This window comes from Taudactylus pleione, unplaced genomic scaffold, assembly GCF_031769625.1.
Source record: "Taudactylus pleione unplaced genomic scaffold, aTauple2 ptg000113l, whole genome shotgun sequence".
NCBI lineage: Eukaryota > Metazoa > Chordata > Amphibia > Anura > Myobatrachidae > Taudactylus > Taudactylus pleione.
Window position 1 is genome coordinate 15,514,543 of NW_028284515.1, and position 21,329 is coordinate 15,535,871.

Sequence of the window (21,329 nt, forward strand, 5' to 3'; positions counted from 1 at the left end):
AGGCACCAAGGGGGGATGGTTAGGTTTAGTCACTATTGGGGAGGGTTAGGATGGGAGAAGGGGGTTAAGTATACTTACCCGACCTGTCTGGTTACTGAGCATCGGGATACTGCTGTTTGCATTTTGACAGCTGGCATCCCGACTGCCGGTATTTTATACCGAACCCAAGACAGGGACCTATTCATATAACCTGTGTAGCCAATATAGTCTAGCTACCGTGAAACATTTATCAATGTTATGCTTTAACTATTTTCAGAATAAGTAGGTAACAATTGCATTCTATATTTTATAAGAATATGTATACATACTTTATAACCAGCATGTAAAAGGTAGTAGGAAATTGATAGACAAACCTAAAGAAGGAAAACAACATCTTTAGTTTTAATACAGGCTGACTGCTTATTGGGGCAAAGCATGTAAGGGTATTTTATAGACAGACCCACCTTAATTCTTGGTGCCACCTGTATTTCTTTGCTTAGGTGTGCTATTACACTGCGACACGTACCTGCACACGCCTGAGAAAACATTTAATGCTGTGAGCAACTGGTAAGGATTCGCACGGCCGGCGGTTCTAATCCCGACACCGGCAGCCCGACAGAGGAGGAAATCCCGATCGTCATTAGGGTAAGTATAACTAACCTAATTCCCCCCCCAAGTGCCTAAACCTAACACCCCCTTCACCGCAGCCTAAACCTAAGTCCCACGGGAGGGTGCCTAACCCTAACCCCCCCTTCCCCTAGCCTAAACCTAACCTCCCAGGGGGGTACCTAACCTTAAGTCTTCCCCGGGAGCCCCTTACCTAACCCTCTCCCCCCAAATCCCCCTGCCCCACGGCTGTCCGCTCCCGGCTTGCCTTCAATCGGCAAGCCGGGTGTCGGGCTCTCGGCGTAGGTCTAATGACAGGCGTCGGGATATCGACGCCTGTCATTAGTGCCTTACCAGGGTTAGACAGTCGGGAAGCCGGCGGTCGGGATTATGTCTGTCCGCTTCCCGACTGCTTCCCACTGGTAAGGAGACTATGGTTTCATGCAGACACCACAACAGATGATGTTTCTTGCCTCCTCTATATGTTTTCTAAAGCTGTCCATAAAGATGAAGGACATTTTGCATTTGGCTGTGGACTCCCTCTTTTGACTATTTTAACTCCGGGACATGCAGTCAGGGAAGGCAGAGCCTCCCCTGTCATACTCCTGAGATTTGATATCTTATTTGTATTATTCTAATAATTTTTATAACTTATAAATATCTTCCTTGTTTATAGTAATCGTTTTTATAGTAAACACTCAACAGCTGCACAGAAAAAAAGCTTATAGAGGCATGCCTCATAGTATGGGGGGGGGGGGGGAAGTGCCTTGAGCACTGATGGACACTTTGTGTCATGTGACCAGGAAGTGCACAGCAGTGTATAGAGATTGGAGCTTACTCAGCTTGGTCAGCAGTTACAAGGGAAGACACAGTGATGCAGAATCAATGAGCACTGAAGCTTAGTGTAGTGAGGGGAGAGTTACAGTGGGTAGGGGGTGAGACAGGCTCCCCCTACTCTGTATCCTAAACCATTACATGCTTTTGCTTAGTCTAAAATTAACCAAAGAACCTTCACACTTCATATAAGAAACTTTTATCATCTTTCGGCTAATTGTCATTTATTAATTTGTTTAGCTAAGTACTGTCTTTTATAATCTTTATTTTGTCTCAATTTCATGCACCGTAGTCATCTCTCTTCACATAAGGTATAATTCTTTCACTGGACAGAGGCTTTTACAAAAGAAGTGAGGGAAAGTGAATCTGTTCATCTATAATTTAGGCAATTAAGTAGCCAGTTTTGAATATCTTCTACATGGCTTGGTTTAGCATAGTTAGCTAAAATATGATATTGGTCAGATTCAGATCCTGTATTATGGTCATGCAGAACGGTCACGTTTTGCTGTGCAGCCTTTATTCTGCCTAGGGCATATGAAGTACGTACATATTAACAAGACGGGGGTGTACAGAGAGGAGGCTGTGTTTAGATATGATAATTGGACGAAAGACGCACTGGAGCAAATCGCTGACCCAGTTAATGATCACAAAATGGAAAATGTACACTATGGACTGAATGGCGTGGGCGAGTAATTATGCCCAAGGTTAATGTGACGAGAATAGAGAGTAACTGTACTTATTGGTACTTACTAATCAATTCCCAAACAATGCACTTTGAGAAATAGAAATGATGGCATTCTAATTATAGAATGCTGGAAATTCCTGCAATAATAAGCGTTTTCTTGCAGACCATAGCATTCTAGCATGTGTGAGCAGCTGGGAAATACGCTCTTTGCTGTTTTGGAACAGACTGGATCAGAAAAGGTCATTAAATGTATGGGATTTACCACATGTTTCACCTTGGTCCAGAGGGCTCTCACACTGGTGTACAGGCAGTCATAGCTTTTTATTATTTATTTATCTTTATTTTATTTTAAATGTAACCCTTCTACTCTGGTTTTAGCACCACAGCAGAATAAAGGTGCCTATACACTTGGCGATGTGCTCACGATCTGACATCGTGTACGACTTCCCTTGAACTCTCCCCGGCAGTCCTGCACACGATTTGGTGTAAAAAGTGTCCAATGTGACAAACGATCTATCGTGCATCCTTAACTTTTTCCAGTGCATAGTGTCCCAGATTGGCAAATCTGACCTACAGCACGGCAGATCTGAAGATGCGATGTGCGACCTGCGAGAATCTGCATCGTGATCGTGAGTGAACGATTTGGGCATATTTTACACGATTTGTCGTCATGATGCGTCGGAATCGGGCAAATCATGTAAAATATTGCTAAGTGTAGGCACTTTTTGTGTGTGTGTGTAAGATGAAGGATTGCAGAGGGTAATGAAGTGTATCTCGTGAAATAATGGATAAAGGACGCGATCTGACGCACGTTTGAAGGTGGAATGATTTGTCGAACTGGTGAATTGTTTGAGGTCGGCAGTTGTTAAAGTGTACACACAGTGGCCCAGCAGACAGATATACTGTGTCTGAGCGCAAGGCCTATAACAGGGCCGCAACTAGGGGGGGGGGCTAGAGGTGCATGTGCACCAGGTGCCGGATTGCAGGGGGTGAAAAAAGCTGACTCGCGGTGGCTTGGGGGCTGCAGATTCAGAAAACAGCCATGCAAAAATGGCCGCCGCCAAAGAAGAGACAAATGCTAGAGGTCCTTACTGGCCCTCTAGTGTCTGTGTCCATTTTTGGATGGCCGTTTTACACAGATTCCATGCGGACTAGCATGGACTCTGCTGAAAACGGCCTAGGAGGAGACAGATGCTAGAGGTCCTACTGGACCTCTAGTGTTTGTTAGACCAGCGCAATGCACACAGAATTCCCGGAACCGGGAACGCTGGCGTTGCCGGGAGAAGATGCTGAAAGCTGCATCTTCTCCCGTGGAATCCCCTGGCAACGAGCATAAACCCCCCCCTGGCAACGAGCATAAACCCCCCCCTGGCAACGAGCATAAACCCCCCCTGGCAACGAGCATAAACCCCCTAGCAACGAGCATGTAACCCCTGGCAACGAGCATAAACCCCCATGGCAACAAGCGTGAAACCCCCTGGCAACAAGCATGTAACCCCTGACAACTAGCAAGTAATTTTAAAGTAATTAGAAGCCTTACTGTGGGGTATAAAATGGTGTCGGGCAAATATGTAAGTGGCACTTTGGTAATAGGCATTACAGTGTGTGGCATAATGTGTAATGGGCATTATGGCGTGTGGAATAATGTAGGTCACTATACCAGGGACGTATGAGTAGTGCACTGCCTTATGGAGGAGCAAGGACAAACTCCAGGTACGGGAAGGGAGGGGGCGCAAAATTGCTGCCTTGCAGCGGGTGACAGATATGCTAGTTTTGGCCCTGCCTATAATTGAAAACTGCTCCTGGATGCTCTATCAGAACTGACAGTGGGCAGACTTGTACAGTCCCACAGACGGGCAACAGTCAATCAAATTACAGATCATGTGATACGGGGACCAACTGAGATGGCCTCTAACAAACGCCGCACATTACATCGTATGGGTTACAGAAGGCCTGTCCGCACGCCAATGCTATCTGCCGCAAACAGGGTGACATGCCTCCGTTTGCTCAGAAACACAGGAATGGACAGTAAATGAATAGACACGGGTCACCCATGCAGATGGTAGGGTGAGAATATGGAGATAACAGCACAATGGATCCTTCTTGCATTGTCACCACACTTCAGGCTGGCAGAGGCAAGATTATCGCATTTGGGCTGATATTCCCCACCAAACATATAGACAGTTTGGCAGTAGGAATCTGCTGTGGCAGAGGCGTTTCTTGTCCTAGTTGGTGACAGTCGGCCTCTCAGCCGGATTTGTCACATGTTTCTGTACCTGCTTTCCCTTTAAGCTTAGCCTTGCATTATTCTGTTTGATGATGAAATGCCAACTTCCCTGTAACCAGTTTCAAAATGAGACCTTCATTTTACACCAAAGAACATTCTCTGGATTCCCTTTAGTGACTCTCATTTGTGCTATTTTACTCTTTAGATTTCTTACCCATTCTTGTTCCTCAGTTGTTTATTGCATACGGCTAAAGTTTGGGGATATTTCATCACACATCCCAAGTCATTGACTTGAATCCATTAATAAACTGCCCTACTGTATGTACAGAAATGTGCTTTTTTTTTTTTTATCAAACTGCTAAAACTACACCGATAATAATTTTATCATGAAGGACTTATTGTGCACAGATTTATGACAGCCTTTCATTCACATCTAGCAAAAGAATGTGTGATTTTTATTTTTTTTGCATTTTCTAACATGCAGTGGTAGCAAATCAAATTTATTTACGCTCAATGTGAAAAGCAAAACCAGTGCTGGTGGCTAGCAATCATAAAACATATGTACTAACAGGAGTGCAGCCCTGTTCACCACCAAATAACTGACCCTAAGGGTAACGGATAAGCACAATTTACTTCATTTAATAATATTTGTTGAGTTTCTCAATAAGAAACTTTTGGTCTAGGGGTGCAGTAGAACAAATTCTGATACTCTAGGGTGCCATGATTCAAAAAAGTTTGGTAACCACTGGTCTACGACAATGTCCAATTGGTTGGTCTGTCTGATGGGGAGTTTGTTCTGATATGCGTATGCCTAGCGTTAGAGACATAGGGGGAGATGTACCAAAACTATTAGAGTGGAGAAGTTTACCATAGCAAAATATCAGCGTCTAGCTAGCATTTATCAAGTACATTCTATATAATGATAGATGGAAGCTAGTTTGCTATACGCATCTTCTCCTTCACACTTTTTAGAAAGGTGCGGCTATTTACTAAGCATTTTCTTTGTTTGGTAATCTGGAAACTCGTCCCCTATCTTCCCCATACAAATATGTAGTCCTTGCGCAAGTATGAACCGTTTTCTGTAGTCCAGAACATGTATAGTCACTTTAGCCTGTGAGCTGCACATCCAGCAATAAACAAAGGTCCTGAATAACACTTCCAGGTTTGTCTTGCATTCTTGTTCCTGTAGCTAAGCCCACAAGATTGTGCACAGTCCAAGCAAGTACCAGACAGAGCTGCAGTTAGCAGGTGCTGCTGTCTGCTGGTGACACACCGTTTCTTAGTTCTGTCCCAAAGCATTAAGGAAGGAATCCGTACACTTCGGTTTTGGAATCTAAATATTAGGCAAATAGCTAATGAGCACCAGAAAAATCTGGCTTACTGTGTATGTGTGAGTGTGCAGTTTATTTAATCATTTAAATAAAATATAAAACACACTGGGTGTTTGTGTTGTGGGCTTTATAGCTTTTATTTATGTTTTTCCCTCTTTGCTATCATTGGTTTTGTTTCTGCAGCAGGTCCATTTCTCATTGTGGCCATATTGCACAAGAGCCAGTCATTGAACGCAGTTGCCGAGCAACCAGATCTCTTCCGCCATAACTTGGACCGGTCCGTGCGCTGGGAAAATGACTGCACCCCACCGAGCCTATAGATTCCATCTCCTAACTGCTTTTATAGCTATGCCTATTAATGTAATTCATTTCAAACTAAACTTTTATTGGTCCCTAGTCTGCGGTATTAGGTCTTATTCCTAGTAGTAATTTATAAGGACATGCCTGGCTTCTGAGAGCAGAGAAATAAATGTAATGCATATAACAAATCCTCTTTATTCACAGTTTCATCTAATGTTTCTTGTATGCTCTGCAGCTTGTGAGGACTGAAAATGAACAAGCTTCGTCAGAGTTTCCGACGTAAGAAAGATGTTTATGTCCCAGAGGCCAGCCGACCCCACCAGTGGCAAACGGATGAAGAATCTGTCCGGACTGGGAAATGTAGCTTCCAAGTTAAGGTATGTATGACTGCTAGATTTATTTTCTTCTTGCCAATTGTATTACGTATTAGGTTTCATTGCTGTGCTTACAGTGGGCCATAGAGGGCTGCTTATGAGTTACATATTCTTTGGATTTGAATGTTACCCTTTAATTCTGTTTTGTTTCCTCTGTGTGTTATCATGTGCCATTAACCAGAACTGCTGTTAGTGTTACACCATGGAATACTTATGCTATATTAGTGCATGTAAACCATGTCAATATAAATATATCTTCAGTGTAATACATTATTTTTTTAACCGTTGCTACTATGTGTCACAGGGCAAAAATCAAGTGGTTTGAATTTTCCTGACTTGGTTCCACATTAATAATTTTGAAAGCTATTTTGGCTTTCCTGCAACAAAGTAAATGGCTTTTGAGAGTCATACCACTTTTCCACCAAAGTCCTGGGTCCATTCCAGGACACTGAACTCGGGTTTCAAGCTGTGTCATAGCGGCTTGAACCCATTTCCACCGCAGGCTGGACCCGGGATTTTGCCGGGGCTTACCTCCTACAGACACTTGGAGATTACATCATCTCCAAGCGGCAGGAGAAGCGTCTCTCCCAATGCTGTGAAATGACCCGGGATACCAGTTTCCACTGAGCCTTACCCTTGTCTTACACGCGTAAAACCCTGTTTGAGAACCAGGAAGAAATGTACAGTCAGACGACCCGGGATTCTTTCCTAGAAGCCTTTTCCACTGAGCCGATACCCTGGTTGACATGGCAATAACCCGTTTTTTGCGGCGGTGGAAAAGGGGTATGAGTTGTGTGCATCCATTATAAGAGGCTGATTCAGTTACTGGCGATGTGCTGCTTCAAACACAGCTGCCATTTATGGTAGGATCAACATCGCTACTTTTTCTTCGCACCCCATAGAGGGGACGGCAGGTTGTGGCCTTGCTGCTAATTAAATTACCCCCATAGAGTAAAAGATTATATTCCAACCAATGGCGTTGCACTAGGAGCAGCAAAGGTGTAAGAAAATAAGTCACCAAACTTAATATCGAGTTGCACAAATAAAGGAGAATGAAACAACCACACTTACGCTCCAATCGTTTTCAACTTCAATTATAAATGGCAGTTTTTCTCCAATGTTGGGACCGCTCTCATATGTAAACAAAAACACAAAACAATACCACAATAGTGTAATATGGTAAATAATATAAAAGTTAAATTCTCGTGGTGGTGCTTGGTATGGAAATGGGTGCATAAAAAGTCCTCTCCAAAAGGAATTACACTTCTGAGAGTCTCCAAAGAAGATCTTCAAATCCCAATCAGAAGACCAAACTCGTGAAGAATAAAAGACTTTGTGGATTCTCACATGAATGCTTACTTCAAATAAGTTGGTGCAAAGCAAATAACTGTTTATTTGATGCCCATATATCCATCAATTAATGGTAGGGACAAATGGTTTCCAAATGATCTCCAATAAACCAGAAAAAATATATACAATTGTAGTAGATGTATTTAAAAAATATATATGATAGATAAAAACAGGTTTGTCAGTAACCATACCATATGGATGGAATAACACTGAAGATGATACCCGGGTATATTGAGTATAATATATGTGTACTGCCATGCACCATCCCAATGTGCGACACTCTTTTCTACGCGTTTCGACACACTCCCCATTGCTCACAAATTAGGGTTGCTAGGCAACCACAACCTATTTAGCCACATTTAGAACTATGTAGGCTGTTTCTTCACAAGCCCAGTGGCATAGCTGGAACTGTAATACAGTGATCCAGTAATATTAATATAAGGAGTGGTAAGTTACTTTGGATCATTTGTTTTAATATATTATCCTATGAGTCTGTTTTTTATTTTCATTTCCATTCCAAGCACCACCACGAGAATTGAATTTTTATATTATTTACCATATTACACTATTGTGGTATTGTTTTGTGTTGTTGTTTACATATATGAGAGCGGTCCCATCATTGGAGAAAAACTGCCATTTACAATTGAATTTGAAAACGATTGGAGCGCAAGTGAGGTTGTTTCATTTTCCTATATTTGTACCCCCATAGAGTGCCAGTAGCGCTAAGACAAACTATGACAGCCATCTAGTATCTTCTCTTTGCATTATTATTATACAAGCACATTGCTTTCCAACTTCTATCTTCTGTTCAGCTTTAGCATACTTGTCCCGGTTACATTACATGTACTGCAAGTTCTTAAGCTGCGCTGAAATCAGGCTCACCAACCTGCGGTTCTTCCTTGGTGCTCTCCTTTGACTGTTTTTCACAGTAGATCAAATTTGGAAAAGGTGGAATAGTCTTAGTGTGGAAAAATGTACTGTAACCTATAGGAATCCGATTTGTACCATTTCTTTTTTTCTAGCGCCCTTTTGAAAATGAAGGTAAAAGTTTGCTTGTTATTTGTTAAAGGGCCCATACATCTAGCCGCTATCACGGCATTTCCCTGTTCTGCCGACATTGGGGGCATTTAACATGTTGAAAAATCTCGATTCCCCGATCCTGACCCAACAATGGTTGAAATCACTGAGTCAGGGATTTTTAATGTCTTCAATCCGCAGACAGATCGTCGATCTTCAATGTCTTCAGATCTGTAGTTTTTGTTAATATTTTGGGGTTACAGCTACTTTCTTATTAATGTATTTTAAGAATGTGGTCACATCCAGGCTTGTTCTGTGTTTGGTGTTTAGCTGGGCTATCACTTGTTGGAACACCTAAAGCTCTTTATACCATAGAGAGGCCAAAGACCAGGACCAATGCCTGCTTGTCACTCAGTTATGTCATTTACTGCATTTAAAAAATAAAAAATAAAATAAATCAAAATTGTATAGCATGAATAATCGGACCAACATAAAAGTCGAGGTTACAGCTATGATTCTCTCCCCACCCCCTCTCCGCCATTTACATTGATTTGTTAGGTTCTGGGTTTAGGGATGGAGGCACAAAATCCATTACATGGTTACATGCAGCTATAAGAAATCATGCTCCAAAAGGAGAGGTATATAGTGCCGTGCATTAGGATGCTTATGGGCCTTCATTCTGGCTGAGGAGAATACTTAATGATGTGTGAGGTTTCTGTTTATACTTCTGCTTCGTAATGCTTATTGTATATTTGTAATCTTCTTGTGTGTAGTTCTTATCTGTAACATAAAGGTTCAAAGTGTGTGTACTTGATCCTACAAAGCTTAGATTAGAGAATACCTGTTGCTTGCTAGTGTTAGTCCTTTACTGCCATACAGCCCTGTCATTGTGATTGTTTTGGTGGCTGTCCTGTCCTCCGGAACTAGCTTACCACTGAATGCTCTTCTGCTGACAGCGAGCATCGGTATTCTGCCCCCAACTGGCTAGGCTCCTTGTCTGTCTGCCTAGTCACAGCCAATCCACTTCTTCCCGACTATCCCGCTGGATTGCCACCCCCGTTCTGCTTTGTCCCGCCCCTTGCACACCTCCACTTTTTTATTTGTTCCCTCCTGGATGTTCACTGTCTCCTCCTCTCCTACTCTCACAGCATTCAAGCCGAGCAAATCTGTATAACGGGTAATGGTAATGTCAGTGGGCTTTTATTGTAGTGGGGACTACTGACGCAATGTGGGGGTCTCTTTACTAAATGGGGGGGGGGTTTGTATGTAATATGAAGTTGATGTGGCTACACAGGCCGTATTTTCCAATAGGATTGGCATTTCTAAAATCTCTGCAGAGACGAGTATGTGAAACTGTCCTTGTGGCAATATGTTACCGCAAATGGTTTCCAAGGATATAAAAGTGCAGCACTCTGTCCGAAAAATATCATAGATGAGCGCACGGAACTCCTGCTACACCGGGTTGGTCTAGTCTTTCATGCAAGACCCACTTGATGGAGCGCTATATACAGTCCTCTTGCAACACTTTGCCTAACCCAACTTCCATATATTCCCATCTATGTCTAGGCTGTTATACACAAAATTAATATTATCAACCGTTCTAGTTACACTTTTTAAATTTCTTAGTATATTTTATTTTTTTTATTTAAGAGTTCAAGTCCACCTAGACACTGACACCTGTGTTTATTTAAGAAAAGAGTTGCAAAGTAGAATCCAAAGGGTTAGAGAGAGATGTTAAAATTAAATGTCTACAGTTCCTTAAAGATAGGGGCGAGTTATAAAGAAGGCTAAACATGGATTTAATTTTGTAAACTGTTAAAATTCTATTAAGGATACTTTGGAACAATAGAACGAGGGACTTTCCATTCCATTACTAGCTGGCAGGTGGTTGCCATTGTGATTTGACATTTCTTTTGACGAGAGGCCGCAGGAATCAACAGCTGGAGAACGGACCCAACCATGTCCAATAAAGAATGAGTCAGATTCTGATTATTTCCCAGAAGCTAACGGGTGGGGCTCCTGGAAAATGTATATTGCATTTTTGATATATACGACCACTGTTATAAGTAAATAAGGGGAAGAAATAGTAATGTAACTTTTACAGTTTTAACTGCTCTTTGACCTGTTTGAGGCAGACGAAAGCGATATGGATATAAAGATATAATGCGCTTATCCGTAATGGCAAGTCACAACTATGTGCAGACGTTACACTGCATCAAAGAAATAATGTGTTTTGATCTGTTGTATTAGAGCCAGGTTATTTTCACTGTCATTTTAACTCTGCTCTGTGCAACAAGTTACATTGAAGCGCACTACACCAGGATAATCTTCTCTTCTGATACTTTTTCCAATTACAATACTTTCCTTTGTTGTGGAAATACAGCCGGTTTTATGCTGGAGCTCGTGGGAGCATGCGGCGATTGTGTATTCCACTTCTTACTATAGTTCAGTTTTTATTACAGAAGTTTTCACAATGGCAAACGTCATGTGGGTAAAAGTTTGAAGTGCACCCTAACCTTTGCTACATATACCAGTTCAGTATTACAGAACGCAACAAAAATATGGGAGGCCACAGCTTAGTATCATGTCTTGTTGGGCGTTTCCACTTCCCTTATAAATTCATTAGTGAATAACAGGAAAAGAAACCTATTTTCCCAGTCGGTGCATTGCAATATTAGGATTAAATCTATTTCTTCCAGATATTGAATCAAACTATGATAAATGTTTTGGACTTAATGTTTTAGAAATGACCCTAGTCTCTTATAACGCCTCCCCTGGCAATTCTCATTAAATTATTTAGCAATGTTCTTTGCTGCTCAGTGTCTGTGTAGGGAAAGTCACTTGTGTCTGACTTAATGCCCAAGTAACAGCAAAGGCTCCTCCTCGCCCGCTTTTGTAGTTTTCAGTTTTTTTTGTAGTCAACTAGTTTCTGGGTAAGGCTTGCACCACAAATTTCAGTTGCAATCCAATACCAAAATCACGTTGCTTTTTTTATATACACACACTCCTGAGCAGGTGAAAAGGAAGGACAAATAATTATTTTATGGTAACAATGTCAGAACCTCTGGTACATCCCTCCCAATAAATAATCATGCACTAGGAAGGGTTTAAATAGCATAATCTGTCAGAAAAAGTCATGTCAGTTTTCAGATTAATTCCTCTAAAAAGCTCAGTAATGGGTTAAATGATGCAGGACAGCTATAGGGAGGTGTAAATGATGTGGGACAGGTACGGAGAGGTGTAAATGATCTGGGACAGGTACGGAGAGGTGTAAATGATGTGGGACAGGTACGGAGAGGTGTAAATGATGCAGGACAGCTATAGGGAGGTGTAAATGATGTGGGACAGGTACAGAGAGGTGTAAATGATGTGGGACAGGAACAGGGAGGTGTAAATGATGTGGGACAGGTACAGAAACGTATAAATGATGTGGGACAGGTACATAAAGGTGTAAATGATGTGGGACAGGTACGGGGAGGTGTAAATGATGTGGGACAGGTACGGAGAGGTGTAAATGATGCAGGACAGCTATAGGGAGGTGTAAATGATGTGGGACAGGTACGGAGAGGTGTAAATGATGTGGGACAGGTACGGAGAGCTGTAAATGATGTGGGACAGGTACGGGGAGGTGTAAATGATGTGGGACAGGTACGGAGAGGTGTAAGTGATGCAGGACAGCTATAGGGAGGTGTAAATGATGTGGGACAGGTACAGAGAGGTGTAAATGATGTGGGACAGGAACGGGGAGGTGTAAATGAAGTGGGACAGGTACAGAAACGTGTAAATGATGTGGGACAGGTACGGGGAGGTGTAAATGATGTGGGACAGGTACGGGGAGGTGTAAATGATGTGGGACAGGTACGGAGAGGTGTAAATGATGCGGGACAGCTATAGGGAGGTGTAAATGATGTGGGACAGGTACGGAGAGGTGTAAATGATGTGCCACAGGTACGGGGAGGTGTAAATGATGTGCCACAGGTACGGGGAGGTGTAAATGATGTGCCACAGGTACGGGGAGGTGTAAATGATGTGCCACAGTTACGGGGAGGTGTAAATGATGTGGGACCGGTACGGGGAGGTGTAAATGATGTGGGACCGGTACGGGGAGGTGTAAATGATGTGCCACAGGTACGGGGAGGTGTAAATGATTTTGGACAGGTACGGGGAGGTGTAAATGATGTGCCCCAGGTACGGGGAGGTGTAAATGATGTGGGACCGGGTACGGGGAGGTGTAAATGATGTGGGTCCGGGTACGGGGAGGTGTAAATGATGTGGGACCGGGTACGGGGAGGTGTAAATGATGTGGGACCGGGTACGGGGAGGTGTAAATGATGTGGGACCGGGTACGGGGAGGTGTAAATGATGTGGGACCGGTCTGTGGAGGTGTTGAATTGATGAGAGATGGGTTTTTGAACTTGCAGATGGGGAGCTAAAAGTGTTTATTCTGACTTTAAATAACTGTATTTGCATTTACCTGTTTCCCAAAATGCTAAAAAGACTCATTTGATGAAAAACACTTGCTGGCTATAGTTTTTCAACCATTATTAAAAAATGCAAAAATCAGCCATTTGACATCTTTTAAAAACCTTCAGTACTTTCCTTATGGCCATTAACAGCCTTCTATATGGTTGCATTTTGTGGAAAAGTCGCATACCCCCGCCACGACTACCGTGAATTGCCATTTCTAATTGGATCTCTAATTTCTCAGGTGTGTGCAGTCATGTGATTTATGCGAGTTTCATGAAACAAACTCTCTCCTTATTGGCTTGAGCCCTAAATATGTTCTATATACTTAAAGCAGTGATCGCGCTGAGTGAAAAAAATTGTGGATCCCAGGAACCCCTCACTTTAAAAACTTAGGGGCCTACTCCACTGTTTTGGGTCCCATCACATATTATGGTGGGTGAGGACAGACAGCAGCTGAGACAGTGGGGAGGTAGCAGTGGGTAGAGGGGGTTAAGGGCAAGCAGTAGTTTGGGTAGAGCTGGGTGTAAAGGCAGGGAGAAGTTGGGGTAGAGCTGGGGCTAGAGGGGAGTTAGGGCAGGCAGAGCTGGGTGTAGGGAGGGGTAAGTGCAGACAGTTGCGACAACGCTGGGGGCAAGGAGGGGGCTAGGGACAGGTAGTGCTGGGTGTAGGGAGGGGTAAGTGCAGACAGTAGTTGCGACAGTGCTGGTGGCAAGGAAGCGGTTGGGGGCAGGCAGTACTAAGGGTAGGGAGAGGGTAAGCGTAGATAGCAGCTGGGGCAGTACTGGGGGCAAGGAGAAGGTTAGGGACAGGCAGTGCTGGGGATAAGGTGGGGGTTGCACACAGTTAACAGTCTGGGTAAATGGGAAATACACAGCTACAGAGTCAGGGCTAGTGAAGGAAACCACAGAGTTACACAGTCAGAGGATAAACACTGTTACACAGGATTGAGGGGGGACCCCACAGAGCCGGCCAGTAACACCAGGGACAGGGGCCACACAGCCGGCCAGTAACACCAGGGACAGGGGCCACACAGCCGGCCAGTAACACCAGGGACAGGGGCCACACAGACGGCCAGTAACACCAGGGACAGGGGCCACACAGACGGCCAGTAACACCAGGGACGGGCCACACAGACGGCCAGTAACACCAGGGACAGGGGCCACACAGACGGCCAGTAACACCAGGGACAGGGGCCACACAGACGGCCAGTAACACCAGGGACAGGGGCCACACAGCCGGCCAGTAACGCCAGGGACCGGGGCCACACAGCCGGCCAGTAACGCCAGGGACCGGGGCCACACAGCCGGCCAGTAACGCCAGGGACCGGGGCCACACAGCCGGCCAGTAACGCCAGGGACCGGGGCCACACAACCGGCCAGTAACGCCAGGGACCGGGGTCACACAGCCGGCCAGTAACGCCAGGGACCGGGGTCACACTGCCGGCCAGTAACGCCAGGGACCGGGGTCACACTGCCGGCCAGTAACGCCAGGGACCGGGGTCACACTGCCGGCCAGTAACGCCAGGGACCGGGGTCACACTGCCGGCCAGTAACGCCAGGGACCGGGGCCACACTGCCGGCCAGTAACGCCAGGGACAGGGGCCACACTGCCGGCCAGTAACGCCAGGGACAGGGGCCACACTGCCGGCCAGTAACGCCAGGGACAGGGGCCACACTGCCGGCCAGTAACGCCAGGGACAGGGGCCACACTGCCGGCCAGTAACGCCAGGGACAGGGGCCACACTGCCGGCCAGTAACGCCAGGGACAGGGGCCACACTGCCGGCCAGTAACGCCAGGGACAGGGGCCACACTGCCGGCCAGTAACGCCAGGGACAGGGGCCACACTGCCGGCCAGTAACGCCAGGGACAGGGGCCACACTGCCGGCCAGTAACGCCAGGGACAGGGGCCACACTGCCGGCCAGTAACGCCAGGGACAGGGGCCACACTGCCGGCCAGTAACGCCAGGGACAGGGGCCACACTGCCGGCCAGTAACGCCAGGGACAGGGGCCACACTGCCGGCCAGTAACGCCAGGGACAGGGGCCACACTGCCGGCCAGTAACGCCAGGGACAGGGGCCACACTGCCGGCCAGTAACGCCAGGGACAGGGGCCACACTGCCGGCCAGTAACGCCAGGGACAGGGGCCACACTGCCGGCCAGTAACGCCAGGGACAGGGGCCACACTGCCGGCCAGTAACGCCAGGGACAGGGGCCACACTGCCGGCCAGTAACGCCAGGGACAGGGGCCACACTGCCGGCCAGTAACGCCAGGGACAGGGGCCACACTGCCGGCCAGTAACGCCAGGGACAGGGGCCACACTGCCGGCCAGTAACGCCAGGGACAGGGGCCACACTGCCGGCCAGTAACGCCAGGGACAGGGGCCACACTGCCGGCCAGTAACGCCAGGGACAGGGGCCACACTGCCGGCCAGTAACGCCAGGGACAGGGGCCACACTGCCGGCCAGTAACGCCAGGGACAGGGGCCACACTGCCGGCCAGTAACGCCAGGGACAGGGGCCACACTGCCGGCCAGTAACGCCAGGGACAGGGGCCACACTGCCGGCCAGTAACGCCAGGGACAGGGGCCACACTGCCGGCCAGTAACGCCAGGGACAGGGGCCACACTGCCGGCCAGTAACGCCAGGGACAGGGGCCACACTGCCGGCCAGTAACGCCAGGGACAGGGGCCACACTGCCGGCCAGTAACGCCAGGGACAGGGGCCACACTGCCGGCCAGTAACGCCAGGGACAGGGGCCACACTGCCGGCCAGTAACGCCAGGGACAGGGGCCACACTGCCGGCCAGTAACGCCAGGGACAGGGGCCACACTGCCGGCCAGTAACGCCAGGGACAGGGGCCACACTGCCGGCCAGTAACGCCAGGGACAGGGGCCACACTGCCGGCCAGTAACGCCAGGGACAGGGGCCACACTGCCGGCCAGTAACGCCAGGGACAGGGGCCACACTGCCGGCCAGTAACGCCAGGGACAGGGGCCACACTGCCGGCCAGTAACGCCAGGGACAGGGGCCACACTGCCGGCCAGTAACGCCAGGGACAGGGGCCACACTGCCGGCCAGTAACGCCAGGGACAGGGGCCACACTGCCGGCCAGTAACGCCAGGGACAGGGGCCACACTGCCGGCCAGTAACGCCAGGGACAGGGGCCACACTGCCGGCCAGTAACGCCAGGGACAGGGGCCACACTGCCGGCCAGTAACGCCAGGGACAGGGGCCACACTGCCGGCCAGTAACGCCAGGGACAGGGGCCACACTGCCGGCCAGTAACGCCAGGGACAGGGGCCACACTGCCGGCCAGTAACGCCAGGGACAGGGGCCACACTGCCGGCCAGTAACGCCAGGGACAGGGGCCACACTGCCGGCCAGTAACGCCAGGGACAGGGGCCACACTGCCGGCCAGTAACGCCAGGGACAGGGGCCACACTGCCGGCCAGTAACGCCAGGGACAGGGGCCACACTGCCGGCCAGTAACGCCAGGGACAGGGGCCACACTGCCGGCCAGTAACGCCAGGGACAGGGGCCACACTGCCGGCCAGTAACGCCAGGGACAGGGGCCACACTGCCGGCCAGTAACGCCAGGGACAGGGGCCACACTGCCGGCCAGTAACGCCAGGGACAGGGGCCACACTGCCGGCCAGTAACGCCAGGGACAGGGGCCACACTGCCGGCCAGTAACGCCAGGGACAGGGGCCACACTGCCGGCCAGTAACGCCAGGGACAGGGGCCACACTGCCGGCCAGTAACGCCAGGGACAGGGGCCACACTGCCGGCCAGTAACGCCAGGGACAGGGGCCACACTGCCGGCCAGTAACGCCAGGGACAGGGGCCACACTGCCGGCCAGTAACGCCAGGGACAGGGGCCACACTGCCGGCCAGTAACGCCAGGGACAGGGGCCACACTGCCGGCAAGCAATGCCAGAGACAGGGTCACACAGATGACCAATAACACAAGTGACAGGGGTCGGACAGCGACTCCAGGGACGGGCCACACTCGGTCAGCAACACCAGGGACAGGGGCCCTCACCTTTCAGGGCGCTCCTCTCCACCAGCATTGTGTGCACCTGAGGGCCAGACTAGAACTTCCTCATCTGCTCCAGGGTGCTCTTCTGCTCCAGAGCTGACTTCAGGGAAAGGTATATTTCCCCTTCAGTTTCTGTATCTGGAAGTGACGTGGAGTGAGGGCAGATGTGCTGTTCCCTGCCCATACAGTCCACCAGAAAAAGAAAGTTGTCCCCTCACGGGCTCGCCACAAGATTACTGCTAGCTGATACACACTCATTTGGGCAGGACATTTTTGCCATTGTCATTACACGCTATCTATTTGTATAGTAATCCCCCTCAATGTACTGCGCTGTATAACATGTTGGCACTTTAGAAATGAAGGATAAGTTCATTGTTTTATATCTGGATTGTTGATCTTTGTTTCTCCGCCCCCCCTCTTTCTCCTTAGTATCTGGGACATGTGGAGGTGGATGAATCGCGGGGAATGCACATCTGTGAAGATGCTGTGAAAAGACTGAAATCAGTATGTATTTTATATATCATTGCTTCTGGCACACAAATTCCTTCTTTTAAAAATATATAAATCATTAAGACGGCGTCTCCATGTGATGTGATTCAGGCCAAAAAGCTGAAATTACAGACAGTACATTTGTTGTGACATCCCTGTCCCCATGTGTGTAGTACTAGTAACCAATCTACATGACCTACGTGGACAGGATTTTTTGATCAGGTTTAGGATAGGTCTTTCTGGTCAGCATATCAATTGCAATAGAGAAAGGCAAGTCACCCCTTTCACTAGAATAAAATTGTTGGTATCACCTTAAATCAATACTTTACCCACTAGCTCATGCCATTCTTTACACTTAATGATCAAAGTATTGAATGAAAGAGATGACTTTTCCTATCCCCCTTCACATCTCTGGCTTATTCTTTGTATTAAAATAGGACACAGCATCAGGACTGGCTTAGTAAAGCACTCAGCTTATAGACAGCATGGTGATGCTACAGCCCATGTATTTGCAGATAAGCAGTAAACCATAAACTCTAGACCCATATACTCAAACTACAGAAGAAAGAAAAAGACTTTTGTGCAGAATGTCTTCATATGCACAATATTATGCAGCCAATGACTTTGTCCATCTAAACATCCTCTTTTGATCAAACACAGAGTATCCATATCTTTTAAGTGTTATGTGATAACTGAGCCATTGAATTTCACTTTTTTATATATCCCCCTTTTTAATGCATACTTGCCTACTTTTGAAATGGCATTTCAGGGAGATTGTGAAAACAGCTATGAGCGCGGCGGAAAAGTGGGCGTGTACTGCTACATCTGAGAGGCGTGTCATAACATTTACTTACATCCAAATGTAAATGAGCCCCAAAGCAGTTAGTAAGATACATATGTATTGTGTTACAAGTGGTTACATATAAGTGGCCAAGAGAAACCTTTATATGAAAATGGATGTAGCCATTGTGATCATTGTGCCTTATAATCAATGCAGGGAAATGGCACGGATTATACCATTTGAATGTATATATCTGATTTCTACCCCCTTCTCCCCCCTCCCTTCCCTTCCCTTCCCAAGTATATAACGGCTACATAATGGGGGTAAGGTGCAATCGGGGAGATTGCTAGTCTCTACAGGGAGTCAGGGAGATTACAACTATTTCAAGGTGTATCCCTGACAATGAGGGAGGGTTGGCAAGTATGTCTTAATGTACAGAGATGAATGTATATTGCAATAGAACCCTGCTGTATTGTTGCTCGGAATGCATACACCTTTCTTCTGAGCACAGGGCAGTAAATAACAACAGCTTGGATACGTTTTATATCTCACACCTCCAACGCTTTGCTTATTGGCCACTATCCGCATATCATTGCATCTGCTGTCCTTTTACCTGCTGGGCATGTGTAGGAGAGCATGAAATGAACATGCAAGTACTATATGTTGGACTCTGCAAACCTTTCAACACCCATTTATTGATCTTGGAAAAAACTCTGTTCCGTAGTGCTCCTTTAGCATGAAATTGGTAATGTCATCTGTTGGGCAAGACACCCATCGTGTCAAATGTGGCAGTAAAATGGCTTAGGAAAGGAATAACTTTAATCAAAGACAGGTGTTGCCACCATTCTGCTTGCTGGAGGATGAGGCTAAAGCTGTCCATACACCAGACCAACTTTCCTCCAACCATCCAACTAGTTGGTTGGAAGGAAAATCCGGTAAGACATGGGAGCAAATGACAATCATCTATTTGCTCCCAAACACCAACAAACACAATATAGGTCATTCAGGCAAGTTGGTTAAATCTGTTTGACAGCTATCATCCCTTTTCCGGTGTGTGGGAGCAAATGGCTGATTGTCAGTTACTCCCATGCGTTACTGGATTGTCATTCCAACCAATCAACTCGTTGGATGAAAGTTGGTCTGGTGTATGGCCAGATTTAGAAGAGGAAATAAGCCTGCATATATATATATATATATATCTATCTATCTATCTATCTATCTATATCTTTATATCCTTGAAACTGCTGAGTCAGCCACCTTCTGAGTGCTAAAAGACAAATAAAAGGGACAGGGATATATTAGGAAGGGACAGATGCATTGTGCAGATGGGATAAGAGAGTCCTATATACATAACATTATCAGGTATAATGTTTCTTATTCCTACTCTGTTCCTGTTTTATGTATGTTTTTTGTGCTTATACATGTATGACATGTTTAATATATTTTCTTGTTTTTAGCAGGTTTAATACAGAATCATAACTATTTAATTTTCTTTGTGTTTACCAATTAAACAATTAACCAGCATATAGTGTGTTTTGTTTTTGTAAAGATAATCAATCTTGCATGACCACTTGTTTCTTTGTTTGTTTTTTAACTCTGCTGAAGTTGTTTTCCAAGTGACTCTCTCGTTAACCCTCGCTGCTCTTGGAGTAATATTAACGATTAACTGTCACCCTAAAACTGAGGAAGATGTGGTGAAATGTCCTTAGCGTCTGCTAGTTGCAGACTGACTTTGCGTAGGAGTGTGATAAATTGCAGGGTCGTTGAACTTGGCAGCAGAAGGCTCGTCCTTCCTAATTACATGTCCTAACCGAGATTCATGACATACTTGCATTATATTCTCTGTGCCTGAGGTGTATAGTGTATCCGCTTGTTTCTGAGCCCTTAAGATACTGCTGGGCTCAAAGCCGTTCAAGAGGAATGAATTCATCTTCTCAAAAGCAGGGTTCATAGAGCACAGTGTGATTCCCAACCTGAACCGGATGACTCTGAGAATAGGCATGGTGCAGTCTTACTTCAGTTTACATGTAGCAGCTTTTTTCTTAATGGATATAGCTTTGTATTTAATTTATTTATGTTGTCAAAATGTAATTATTTCTCTAACTTTGAGGCTTACACTTCGTCTTGGCTTATCTAGGGGAAACCATGCTTTTACTACCTTGTACAATAATGAATGTCGGTACTTTACAGAACCGTTCTCCTTTCAATTATGGTACACACAAGGGTGTGGATTATGCAGCGTCATTCCCACTGCTATTCATAAATGAAGATCTGTATTAAAATGCACTGTCAAGTCACAGACAGAATATCCAGTGATAAATGTGTAATTACAAAGGGCACACTGGTAATAAATTAATAATTGCAATTTATAAGAAGTGACCCCTCTTGTGCGTGAAGCAGAGCACCGAGCTGTTCCACATTTCCTGTCTGTTACCTTGGCGACAGATCAACATAGACTGTACAAAAGCGTCCGTTAACGGGCATATGGGTGCCCAGTTGGGAATGAAAAATAAATAAAATATTTTGTGCATGCTTCCAAAGTCTCTCTAGTTGAAATGCACATTAGGGGAAAAAAATACAAAATGTAGATTTTATTTTCCGGGAGAAGAAAATCTCTGTTTTTTGTATGAAATTGAATAACGATTCATTCACCCTGAATGCTTTCCAGCAGTTTCTATCTGTATTTCTTTGCTAGTTACTTATTAACGGCGTTACCTTCTGCTGCCTTGTCTCAATGTCTGGTTGGTTTATTAGTAATCGGCTATATGTTGTAAAATAACCTATTGTCACTTTTTTTTTTTTTTTTCTTTCAACCAGGAACTTGGTGGTGTAGTTAAAATATTAACGGT

The 21,329-nt window shown here is 46.3% G+C and overlaps 1 protein-coding gene across 4 annotated transcripts in view; it reads left to right on the forward strand.

Annotated features, from left to right (window-relative positions):
• NUMB (NUMB endocytic adaptor protein) overlaps window positions 1-21,329 on the forward strand; it is a 122,653-nt gene that overhangs the window by 58,444 nt on the left and 42,880 nt on the right. For all 4 annotated transcript variants that reach the window (XM_088471262.1, XM_088471267.1, XM_088471266.1 and 1 more), the window contains 2 exons: window positions 6,198-6,339; window positions 17,640-17,714. In XM_088471262.1, the coding sequence (XP_088327388.1) occupies window positions 6,214-6,339; window positions 17,640-17,714 (201 nt within the window). In that variant the 5' untranslated portion in view covers window positions 6,198-6,213. The remainder of the gene's footprint in view (window positions 1-6,197; window positions 6,340-17,639; window positions 17,715-21,329) is intronic.